The 13,243-nt window shown below is 44.3% G+C and overlaps 1 protein-coding gene and 1 long non-coding RNA gene across 2 annotated transcripts; both read right to left on the bottom strand.

Annotated features, from left to right (window-relative positions):
- Window positions 1-233: 233 nt before the first annotated feature.
- Window positions 234-9,232, bottom strand: LOC137097512 (uncharacterized). The gene is made up of 2 exons (XR_010910243.1): window positions 9,199-9,232; window positions 234-616 (listed from the first exon to the last, which is right to left on the bottom strand). It is a non-coding gene; the product is annotated as an uncharacterized lncRNA (long non-coding RNA).
- Window positions 234-11,490, bottom strand: LOC132782767 (uncharacterized). Its single transcript, XM_060787674.2, has 5 exons — window positions 11,365-11,490; window positions 7,501-8,161; window positions 5,175-5,216; window positions 4,942-5,094; window positions 234-2,719 (listed from the first exon to the last, which is right to left on the bottom strand). Exons 2-5 carry the CDS (start codon window positions 7,988-7,990, stop codon window positions 2,103-2,105), a joined length of 1,302 nt encoding a protein of 433 aa, XP_060643657.2. The 5' UTR covers window positions 7,991-8,161; window positions 11,365-11,490; the 3' UTR covers window positions 234-2,102.
- Between the last annotated feature and the right edge of the window lie 1,753 nt (window positions 11,491-13,243).

Genomic DNA, 13,243 nt, shown 5'->3' with positions numbered 1-13,243 from the left:
CCTCTTTCCCCCCTTTCCTCCCTCCTCCTCGTCCTGCATTTTTCACTTATTGTGAATGGAGAGAGAGTTGGGGAGCACTCCTTTAATTGAAGGGGAAATGCTGGAGGAAAAGGGGGCATCTGATAGGAGTGTCGGATAAAATGGAATGTCGGATAAGCGAGACTCTACTGTAATACTTCCTGGAATACTGCTTATTCAGAGAATGTATTCCTACTGAAATAAGAATAAAGAAGTCATAACAAAGTGACTTTTATTTCCATTTGAGAAACATTGCAACAAAACATTTGAAAATACTAGAACAAACCTCCAAAATGAACTATGACAGTTTTCTAGTATAACATAGAAAATATTTATTTATTTATTTATTTATGACATCTATATGCCACCCTTCCCACCCTGAAGGGGACTCAGAGCAGTTTACAAGATATATATACATACAATATATATATTATTAGCATTGTACAATATCAGTATTAAATACTACTATATTGTACTATACCATTATATTGTAATATTATTAGTAATATTACATGTAATATAAATATATAATTATAATATAATATTATTAGTAGTATTGTGATCTGGTCGCTACCACCTCACCTGCCTCATAGGAAACCTGGAACTCAACAAATTCTTTGTTGAGTTCCAGGGCCAGAGAAGCAGATGGCGGAAACAGAAGAACAGCCTGTCTCAGGGGAGAGTGCTTGCTCCATCCATGTTCAACATTTCCACAAATGACCAGCCACTGCCAGAAGGGATAAAGAGTTTCATCTAGGCTGATGATCGTGCCATTACTGCTCAAGCAGGGAATTTTGAGATGGTTGAACAGAAGTTCTCTGAAGCTCTAGGTGCTCTTACTGCCTATTACAGGGAAAACCAGCAGATCCCTAATCCATCTAAAACACAGACATGTGCTTTCCACCTTAAGAACAGACAAGCATCCCAAGCTCTGAGGATTACCTGGGAAGGAATCCCACTGGAGCATTGCAGCGCACCCAAATACCTGGGAGTCACTCTGGACCATGCTTTTACCTACAAGAAACATTGCCTGAACATCAAGCAAAAGGTGGGTGCTAGAAACAATATCATACAAAAGCTGACTGGCACAACCTGGGGATCACAACCAGACACAGTGAAGGTATCTGCCCTTGCGCTATGCTACTCTGCTGCTGAGTATGCATGCCCAGTGTGGAACACATCTCACTACGCTAAAACAGTGGATGTGGCTTTTAATGAGACATGCCGCATTATCACGGGGTGTCTGCGCCCTACACCACTGGAGAAATTACACTGCTTAGCCGGTATTGCACCACCTGACATCCGCTGGGAAGTAGCAGCCAAGGACCAAGGCAGTGACATCTCCAGCTCATCCCTTGTTTGGGTATCAGCCAGCACGTCAATGGCTTAAATCAAGAAATAGTTTTCTAAGATCTACAGAGACACTCGCTAGAACACCTCAGCAAGCGAGAGTCCAAAAGTGGCAAGCTCAAACCCAGAACCACAACCAATGGCTGATACCAAATGAGAGACTCCCCCCTGGGCACACAGAAGACTGAGTGACTTGGAAGGCGCTGAACAGACTGCACTCTGGCACCACAAGATGCAGAGCCAACCTTAAGAAATGGGCCTCAAAGTGTGGAGAAGAGCAAACCACTGACCACCGGTTGCAATGCACCCTGAGCCCTGCCTCATGCACAATGGAGGACCTTCTTGCAGCAACACCAGAGGCACTCCAAGTGGCCAGATACTGGTCAAAGGACATTTAATCAACTACCAAGCTTGCAAACTTTGTGTTTTGTCTGTTTGTTTGTTTGTTTTGTTAAAAATGTAATACAAATGTCTGGTTGCTCCTGACACGATACATAAATAAATAAAGCAGTATAATATTATAAATATGTCACATCATGGCTAATACCTCACTAGCACAGTGATCAATCCTTAACCACCTCCAGGATTTTCAACCAGATAGTTTTTTCTCTGAACTAAGGACTAGATGAGCAGCAATAGGAACACAATATCAGGTTTAGATCTTCATATGTCTGCCTGCAGCTGTCACCAATCAGAACATATAAAATAAATGCAAGTGAAGAAACTGTAAATGATTATGGGGAGTACGGTGTCATCGTCTTCCTTTCCCTTTCACCCTTCCTTGGCCCCTCTGTGTCCATCATTTTCTGTGCCTCAGCCATCTGAAGAGATGCAGATGCTGGTTCCGTAATATCTGCCGTGACAGGGTTGTTGCTCAGGGAAATTTCTCCTTGGCTCACTCCTCTGAAATGCTCAGGGAGTGGATGCTCATGGCAAACAGCACTAGTACTGGCCATGTCAAGGTCAGTCTGGCTGGGTGGGGGTATTCCTCCATGGAACGGTCTTTTGGGTGGTGGGCCACTTCTGTTACAGCAATTTGCACAATGTGTGCAACACTGCTTCTCCACTCGTGACTGGTCCAAAACATCACGTATCATTGTCTCGATAGCATTGAACCTCTCTTGGGATGCTCTCGTGTCCTCCTCCAGGTAATGAAAAAGGCTCAGGAGTATCTGTCTGTTCTTGGAAGTGTCCTCACGCATGGCTTCGCGCTGCAGTTTGGCCTGCTCGTCAGCGTGCTGCATGATTGCTAAAGCAATATTTTCACCCCGTTTTCCTCTTTGTCTTCTGGTCCTTAGGTTCCGTAAATGTGTGCCAGGAGATGGTGCTGCCTTTGCTGGGGGGGATTCTCCTATAAATAAAGGAATGGGTACATATAAAATTCCTTCAGTTACCTGCTCTTTTTGTTATATATTACAGCTGAAACTTTTTAACTTGTATGCAGAACACATCATGCGATGTGCAGGGCTTGAGGAATGCAAAGCTGGGGTGAAAATTGCTGGAAGAAACATTAACAACCTCAGATATGCAGATGACACCACTCTGATGGCCGAAAGCGAGGAGGAGCTGAGGAGCCTTCTAATCAAGGTGAAAGAAGAAAGCGCAAAAGCTGGGTTGCAGCTAAACATCAAAAAAACCAAGATTATGGCAACAAGAATGATTGACAACTGGGAAATAGAGGGAGAAAATGTGGAGGCCGTGACAGACTTTGTATTTCTAGGTGCAAAGATTACTGCAGATGCAGACTGTGGCCAGGAAATCAGAAGACGCTTACTTCTTGGGAGGAGAGCAATGTCCAGTCTCGATAAAATAGTAACGAGTAGAGACATCAGACTGGCAACAAAGATCCGCCTAGTCAAAGCCATGGTATTCCCTGTAGTAACCTACAGATGTGAGAGCTGGACCTTAGGGAAGGCTGGGCGAAGGAAGATCGATGCTTTTGAGCTGTGGTGTTGGAGGAAAGTTCTGAGAGTGCCTTGGACTGCGAGAAGATCCAACCAGTCCATCCTCCAGGAAATAAAGCCTGACTGCTCACTGGAAGGAAGGATACTAGAGACAAAGTTGAAGTACTTTGGCCACATCATGAGGAGACAGCAAAGCCTAGAGAAGACAATTATGCTGGGGAAGGTGGAAGGTAAAAGGAAGAGGGGCCGACCAAGGGCAAGATGGATGGATGGCATCCTTGAAGTGACTGGACTGACCTTGAAGGAACTGGGGGTGGTGACGGCCGACAGGGAGCTCTGGTGTGGGCTGGTCCATGAGGTCACGAAGAGTCGGAGACGACTGAACGAATGAACACAGCTGAAGTAATTTAAAGAGCAGCATTTCGTTAGAGAATTTGCTTTGTCCCAGTTCTTTAGTGCAGTATCCTTAGATCAGTGTGGTTGGAAGAAGATGATAAAAAATTAGAACTGAAATTAGAATACATTTTATAGGGGTAATAGAGGAAAGGGTAAAAAAGAAATGGTATAATAATTTAAACAACCCCTTTAAAACATTTTGGAGATTTGGGGGATATATATATATATATATATATAAGCTGTCCACTGCCACGCGTTGCTGTGGCCCAGTCTGTTGATCTGGAAAACAAAGTAATGAGAAAGTGTTGTTTTATGATATATGTAATTTTTTATGCTTGTGCAATTTTTCATTTCTTTGTCAGTGTTGATGTGGAGAGTGTCTGGTTTGCCCACCCTGGAACATGCAAGATATCATTGTCCTTCTTTAGGGGTCCCTTTCAAATCTATGATACTATATCTCTCTGTGTGTGTGAATCCTATCTAACTATCTATCTATCTATCTATCTATCTATCTCTATATCTATATCTATGGCTGGATGGCTCTTTGTCAGGAGGACTTTGATTACATTTTCTTGCCCTGGTGAAGGGAGTTGGATTGGATGGCTTTAAATATTTTCTGTTGGTCATGGGGGTTCTGGGTGGGAAGTTTGCCCTGATTCTGTCGTTAGTGGGGTTCAGAATGCTCTTTGGTTGTAGGTGAACCGTGAATCCCAATGACTACAACTCCCAAATGTCAAGTTCTATTTCCCCAAACTCTATCTGTGTTCATATTTTGGTGTATTGAGTGCTTGTGCCAAGTTTGATCCAGATCCATCATTGTTTGAGTCCACAGTGCTTTCTGGATATAGGTGAACTACAACTCCAAAACTCAAGGTCAATGCCCAGCAAACCCTTCCAGTATTTTCTGTTGGTCATGGGAGTTCTGTGTGCCAAGTTTGGTTCAATTCCATCATTGGTGGAGCTCAGAATGCTCTTTGATTGTAGATGAACTATAAATCCCAGCAACTATAACTCACAAATGACAACATCAATCCTCCCAACTCCACCAGTATTCAAATTGGGGCGTATCAAGTATTTGTGCCCAATTTGGTCCAGTGAATGAAAATACATCCTGCATAATAGATGTTTACATGGTGATTCATAACAGGAGCAAAATGACAGTTATGAAGTAACAACAAAAATAATGTTATGGTTGTGGGTCACCACCGCATGTGGAATTGTAAGAAGGTTGAGAAACACTGCCTTAGACAAACTTAAAGAGCAATCATCTTACTTTCTTGTTCTGGTGACTGTTGGCCTTGGTTTGGGGTCTCTGGTTCTCCCTCACTTTCAGCTTTGGTTGTCATGGGCGTCACTGGAGGAGATCCCAGAAGGGCAGGTGGAGCATGGACACTCACCGGTTCATAAACCTCTCCTTCTGGAACTTCTGCAATTATGATTAACTGTGATAAATAAAGTGTCACATCAGCGAGATAACACACAAATGCACCTTTCATAATTACTTACCGAGGAGAAGTAATTTGGAATCTTCGTCATTGTCTTCCAGTTCTGTACATCAAGGAGACAAGAAGAAAAATCAATTGTTACAGCTGATGGATAAAGACGTACATGAGATGTACATTTTTTACAGCACGGGGACAGTATTACATCCAATGTCCTATCACTGTTCTTTCCTACTATAGATTCTAAGGACTTCATCACATTGAGGCAGGGAAGTCTCTGCCAGAGAAGACCTCCGTCTTACTTCGTTTTGTAATGAAACTGATGTTTTCTCTACCTTCATTACACTGTTCTGTGCTGTGCCGGCAGGACTGAAGACCGACAGGTCGCAGGTTCGAATCCGGGGAGAGGCGGATGAGCTCCCTCTATTAGCTCCAGCACCTCATGCGGGGACATGAGAGAAGCCTCCCACAAGGATAATAAAACATCAAATCATCCAGGCGTCCCCTGGGCAACGTCCTTGCAGACGGCCAATTCTCTCACAACAGGAGCGGTTGCTCCTGACACGACAAAAAAAAATCACACTGTTAAATGTCTCAGTTTTCTTTCTGTATTCTTTCACTGCAGTTGCCTTCACATTGCAGAGTTTTGGCCCCGCACATCAACCCTTTCCCTGCTCATAGTTGGAAAAAAAGTCCTCTTTTTAAAATTCCTACTAACACGATATTCTAGGCGAGATCTGAGAAGTTCTGAGCATGCTCAATCTGTCCAAACACTACATGCTGTATGCATGGAGACATGGTATAATAATAATAACAACAACAACACAGTCCTAGACACTTGGGAAGTGTTCAACTTGTGATTTTGAGATATGAAATCCAGCATATAGATCTTGTTTGCTGTGACATACTGTGCTTTTGTGTCAATAATAATAATAATAATAATAATAATAATAATAATAATAATGGCATTTAAAATGGGTTCCAACCTCATTTCTTCTCCGGTGCAGATGCATCCAGAGAAGAGCATGGACCTTGGGAAACTATGACTCCCAGGACTGCACAGCATGGAGACATAGCATAATAATAGTAATAGTAATAGTAATAATAATAATAATAATAATAAATAATGGATTTTAAAATGGGCCCCGACGGCATTTATTCTCCAGTGCAGATGCATCCAGAGAAGGGTATGGACCTTGGGAAACTATCTCCCAGGACCACATAGTATGGAGCTATGGTATTTAAAGTTGGGTCCAAGAGCATTCATTCCAAACTGTAAAATGCACCAAGAAAAGGGTACAGACTTTGTAAAACTATGACTCCCAAGACTGCACAGCATGGAGACATGGCATAATAATAATAATGGCTCCTGACTGCATTTATTCTCCACTGCAGATGCACCCAGAGAAGGGTATAGACCAGGCATGGGGAACCTTCGGCCCTCCAGGTGTGGTGGACTTCAACTCCCACAATTCCTTGAGGCCAAGGTAAGCCTTTGGGGCGAATGCCGAGCCTCAAGGAATTGTGGGAGTTGAAGTCCACCACACCTGGAGGGCCGAAGGTTCCTGACCCCTGGTATAGACAATGTCCATGATGAGGACTGCTCCGGTCGCCCTTCTTTTATTACAGACGATTTGATTTGATCGTACACTCAAATCTTTGGTTTTTGTGGTCCTCTGTTAGGAGTTTCGGGACCCAACGGGAGCACAGTTTCCTAAACGTTACGTGTTCAGAAACAATGTTGTAAAGCACTGATCTCGACACGTCAGGAAATTCGTTTGAGAGACCTGTTACTGTGAAGTGCCTGTTCTCACGAATCCTCGCTTCAACTGAAGCCACCAAATCGTCTGTAATCAAAGAAGGGCGACCGGAGCGGTCCTCATCATGGACGTTGTCACGGCCATCTTTGAACTGTCGTACCCACTTACGCACTTTGCTTTCGCTCATAACAGTATCACCATACACTTCACAAATCTGTCGATGAATTTCTGCAGCAGGCAGGTTCCTTGCTGACAAAAACCATATCACTGAGCGAACCTCACATGCGGCGGGTGAGTTGATAGTCTTAAACATTTTTAAAGCACAGAACAGAACCGTACAGGTTAGCTACAGAGAGGAAACTGAGCACAGTTGTTCTCGAGGCATGCCAGTACACGACGCACGCGCTCGTTGCGGTATGCGCGCAAACTATTAGTGCCTACAACAAAATGGACCTTACTTAAAAAATACGCCTCGTAGTTAAAGATATGGTGAGTTGAAATACTTTGAAAATGTTACACTAACACAACTGCTTGGAGATGGGACGAACCTTGAAATACTTTAAGAAGAGCTCTCACTTTGCCTTGTGCGCATTATCTACAACAACGTAGGGATATTAGTGCAAGAAATACCTTCTGCTGTAAACAGTGAAGGACCAGTAGCTTGTGTATCCAATATTGACTCCTGGGAACACGTCTCATCCAAAGTGGTTGCATCCAAATCTTGGGCCAGAGGGAGTTCCTCTTTTCGGACTGGATAACTTCTTGAGAGCCTGGGTGGGTTGGTGCTTGCATCTCTTTTGAGAATGTTTTCTAGCTCGGTATAAAATGAGCATGTTTTTGGAGCATTTTCCGAGCATTTGTTATGCTCCTGTACCCTCTTGTACTCAAGCCTCATTGTCTTCGTTTTGTAGCGGCACTCCTCAGCAGTTCGACTGTGGCCCCTTTCCCGCATCTGTTTTGCTATTCCTTCAAACACATCTATGTTTTTATGCACCGCTTTCAGCGCATCCTGCACCTCTTTCTCTCCCCAGAGATCAAGCAAATCTTTGATTTCATGGAACCGCCAGTGGATGCCCTTTCCTTTTCCTTTCCCTTGTGATGCACGGGCTTTCTGTTCCATGACTGGTGGGTAAGATGAAATTCTCAACAGGACTACGGCAAGCGTGACGTGCACTTCTTCTTTGCCTGCCGTAATACCACACTACAAGTACTGCTTCTTCGCTTGTGGAACTGTCAATACGTTCCACACTGGATGTGCAGATGTTGTAGTGGTCTGTTGTATGATGTGTATCTGCAAAGGAAACAGAATATTTTATGGTACTGTTTAAAAATGTGTTCAGTAAAAAATCTAAAATCAGTATTAATCTACAGCTGAAGAAGAGGAGGGAGTGGAGTAGCGGTTGTCTTTGCCTCAAGGAACCAAACTTGGCACACAGAACTCCCATGACCATCAGAAAGTGCTGGAAGGGTTTGGTCCAACTGACCTTGAGTTTAGGAGTTGTAGTTCACTTACATCCAAAGAGCACTGTGGACTCAAACAATGATAGATCTGGACCAGCCTTGGCACGAATACTTAGCATTGTACAAATGTAAACACTGGTGGAGTTTGGGGAAAATAGACCTTGGCATTTGGGAGTTGTAGTTGATGGGTTTTATAGTTCACCTACAATCAAAGAGCATTCTGAACTCCACCAAAGATAGAATTGGGGCAAACCGCCCACACAGAAAATTTATTTATTATTTATTTATTGCAGTATTTGTATACTGCCTTTCTCAGCCTGTCAGCGACTCAAAGCAGTTTACAACAAATCAGTACACATAATAAATGTAAAAATGGCAAAGCTGCAGGACTGGATGATCTACGGATGGAACAAATCAAGAACTTTGGTCCAAAAGCAAGGTGCTGGCTGCTGAAGCAGATGAACAACTGCACTGTATCCTGTCAGATCCCCAAAATCTGGAGGAAAGCAAGAGTCATAGCCATCTTGAAGCCAGGCAAAGACTGCAATGATCCAAAAAGCTATAGACCAATCTCCCTGTTGTGCCACCTTTACAAAGTTCTGGAGAGACTTATTTTGCATAGAATTAGGGAAAAAATAGACCCATGTCTGATTGCACAGCAAGCTGACTTCAGGAAAGACAAAAGCTGCACATCACCAAGTGCTGAACCTGACTGAGCACATAGAAGATGGCTTTGAAAGGCAGCAGATCACAGGAGCTGTCTTCATAAACCTATCAGCAGCCTATGATACTGTGAACCACCGCCTCCTCCTGAGAAAAATGTATAATATCACAAAGGATTACTACCTCACCCACATCATAGGATACCTGCTACAAAACAGGAGATTCTTTGTTGAGTTTCAGGGCCAGAGAAGCAGATGGCGGAAACAGAAGAACGGCCTGCCTCAGGGGAGCGTGCTTGCTCCATCCATGTTTGACATCTACACAAAAGACCAGCCACTGCCAGAAGGGACAGAGAGCTTCATCTATGCTGATGATCGTGCCATTACTGCTCAAGCAGGGAGCTTTGAGATGGTAGAACAGAAGCTCTCCGGAGCTCTAGGTGCTCTTACTGCCTATTACAGGGAAAACCAGATGATCCCTAATCCATCTAAAACACAGACATGTGCTTTTCATCTTAAGAACCAGGCATGTAGCGGGGGGGGGGGGGGGAGGGGGGCTTGGGGGGCTTCATCCCCCCCCCCCCCGAAATTCTCATGGTGGCTCGCGAAAAGGCCTTACTGGTGCATTATTTAAACTGTTATGTTTATTCATATCATGATCTGATCACCATGCTCAATATATCCCATATGCATGGGGGTATTGGGGTAACGATACAAAAGGTTTGCTAGGGTAGACTCTCTTTCACTCAGACTCAGCTCCCCCTCCCCGAATCGAAATCCTGGCTACGGGCCTTTTAAGAACAGACAAGCATCCTGAGCACTGAGGATGACCTGGGAAGGAATCCCACTGGAGCATTGCAGCGCACCCAGAGTGACCTGGGAGTCACTCTGGACCATGCTCTGACCTACAAGAAGCACTGCCTGAATATCAAGCAAAAAGTGGATGCTAGAAACAATATCACACGAAAGCTGACTGGCACAACCTGAGGGTCACAACCAGACACAGTGAAGACATCTGCCCTTGCGCTATGCTACTCCGCTGCTGAGTATGCATGCCCAGTGTGGAACACATCTCACCACGCTAAAACAGTAGATGTGGCTCTTAATGAGACATGCCGCATTATCACGGGGTGTCTGCGCCCTACACCACTGGAGAAATTACACTGTTTAGCTGGTATTGCACCACCTGACATCTGCCGGGAAGTAGCAACCAATAGTGTAAGGACCAAGGCAGTGACATCTCCAGCTCATCCCTTGTTTGGGTATCAGCCAGCACGCCGACTTAAATCAAAAAATAGTTTTCTAAGATCTACAGAGCTGATCTGACATCCCTAGGGAGGGCATTCCATAGCCGAGGGGCCACCACTGAGAAGGCCCTGTCTCTCATTCCCGCCAACCGTACTTGTGATGAAGGTGGGATCAAGAGAAGCGCTTCCCCGGACGATCTTAAGGTCCGGGCATGAATCCTCAATATGCCCAAATATGAACCCTGGTGGAGTTTGGGAGAAATAGACCTTGACATTTGGGAGTTGTAGTTGCTGGGATTTATAGTTCACTTACAAACACAGCCGGAGGAGGGCTTTTAGTAGGAGGATGGAGCCCCTGTTGGCGCAGTGGGTTAAACCCCTGTGCCGGCAGGACTGAAGACCGACAGGCTGCAGGTTCGAATCCGAGGAGAGGCGGATGAGCTCCCTCTATCAACTCCAGCTCCTCATGCGGGAACATGAGAGAAGCCTCTCACAGTGTCAGGAGCGACTTGAGAAACTGCAAGTCGCTTCTGGTGTGAGAGAATTGGCCGTCTGCAAGGACGTTGCCCAGGGGACGCCCGGATAATTTGATGTTTTTATCATCTATGTGGGAGGCTTCTCTCACGTCCCCGCAAGGATGATAAAAACATCAAATCATCTGAGCGTCTCCTGGCCAACTTCCTTGCAGATGGCCAATTCTCTCACACCAGAAGCGACTTGCAGTTTCTCAAGATGCTCCTGACATGACAAAAAAGTAGGAGGATTTGCCGTGTGTTTCCAAAAAGGAAGAGAAGGAGAGACGGAGAGATCTTCAGCCTTCTCTGCTATGTGTTTTCTGATGGTCTTTGGCCACACCTCCGAAACCCCCCTCGCGACCCCCCCCCCCCAGAGGTCCCAACCCCCAGGTTGAGAAACACTGCATTAGAGATTTGGCAAAAAAAAAAAAAATCCAGAGAACTGAGAAAAATCCATTTCCACACTTTCTCCTGATACCTTTGAAAAGAATGCTAAAGACTCAAAGAATGCTGGACTCTACACTTTCACTAGGGATTTCATCACATTAAGGATGAAAAAGTTTGGCTGAGTAGAGCTCCATTTCCCTATGAAACGGAAGCAGGGCTTACCTTCATCACACTTCCATGCAACTCAGTATGGACTCCGCATTCTTTGGGGCTCCACCCACCATCTCTCCCCCTCCCCTATTAAATCCACCCTCTATACTAACGCGAGATCTGAGAAGTTTCTGAGCATGCTCACTTTGTCCCTTTGGGATGCTGCCGAGAAGAGAGGAGGGAGGAGGGGACGAAGAAAGAAAGGGGGATTCAGTATTTCTGTGGTCGTTCTGGCATTGGGGAAGGGGCCACTCATGAAAGATTTCCCCAGACCCCCTTCTTGTGGACTGAGAGAATGAAACTTGGCCCAGTTCTGAGTCCTCCTCTCCATCGGTGCCACCTTGGGACACACACTTCTCCCATCATATTATTGTTGTTGCTGGGATTTATAGTTTACCTACAATCAAAGAGCATTCTGAACACCACCAGTGATGGAATTGGGCCAAACTTAGCACACAGGGCTCCCATGACCAACAGAACACACTGGAAGGGTTTGGTGGGCATTGACCTTGAGTTTGGGAGTTGTAGTTCACCTACATCCAGAGAGCACTGTGGACTCAAACAATGATGGATCTGGACCAAACTTGGCACGGATATTCCATATGCCCAAATATGAACACAGATGGAGTTTAAGGGAAATAGACCTTGACATTTGGGGGTTGTAGTTACTGGGATTTATAGTTCACCTACAATCAAAGAGCATTCTGAACTCCACCAATGATGGAATTCAACCAAACATGGCATACAGGACTTCCATGACCAACAGAACACACTGGAAGGGTTTGGTGGGCATTGACCTTGAGTTTGGGAGTTGTAGTTCACCTACATCCAGAGAGCACTGTGGACTCAAACAATGATGGATCTGGACCAAACTTGACACAAAAATTCCATATGCCTAAATATGAACACAGATGGAGTTTGGAGGAAATAGACCTTGACATTTGGGATTTGTAGTTACTGGGATTTATAGTTCACTACAATAAAAAAGCATTCTGAAACTCACATACGACAGAAATGGGGCAAACTTCCCACACAGAACCCCCATGCCCAACAGAAGATACTTAAGGCCATCCAGTCCAACTCTCTTCACCAGGGCAAGAAAATGTAATCAGAGCCCTCCTGACAAAGCCATCCAGTCAATAGATATAGATAGATAGATATATAGATATAGATAGATAGATATGATAGATATGATTCACACACACACAGTATCATAGAGTTGAAAGGGACTCCTAAAGAAGGACCATGATATGTTGCATATTCCAGAGTATAGCAAACCAGACACTCTCCACATCGACACTGACGAAGAAACAACAAGAAATACTGTTTACTCACAAGCATAAAGGAATTACATATATTAGAAACCAACACTTTCTCATTACTTTATTTTCCAGATCACCAGACTGGGCCACAGCAACGCGTGGCAGGGGACAGCTAGTAAATAATAAACTTTATTTATACCCCGCCACATCTCCCCAATGGGGATTCGGAGTGGCCTACATGAGGCCAAGCCCAAACAACAAATTACAATAGAGTAAAACCGAAAACACAAACCGAAAACTCAAACAATAAACAACAACATCATAATTACATAAAACATGTGAATACATAACAATATAAAATTACAATAGGCACAATCATAATGGCAATGGGTGGGCTACATTCATTGACCTTGCAAAGACATTCGACACAGTGAATGAATCGCAGCGCTCTCTGGACCATCCTCCAAGAAATTGGGTGCCCAAACAAATTTGTGAATATTATTATTATTATTATTATTATTATTATTATTATTATTACTTTAATTGTACCCCGCTAGCATCTCCCAAGGGATTCGATGCGGCTTACAACAGGCCGGAGCCCAACACAATACAACAATACAATACATAGC

This window comes from Anolis sagrei, chromosome 7 (assembly GCF_037176765.1).
Source record: "Anolis sagrei isolate rAnoSag1 chromosome 7, rAnoSag1.mat, whole genome shotgun sequence".
Taxonomy (NCBI): Eukaryota; Metazoa; Chordata; class Lepidosauria; order Squamata; family Dactyloidae; genus Anolis; species Anolis sagrei.
Note: the sequence above shows the minus strand (reverse complement) of the source record. Positions and strands in the feature narration are given on the sequence as shown.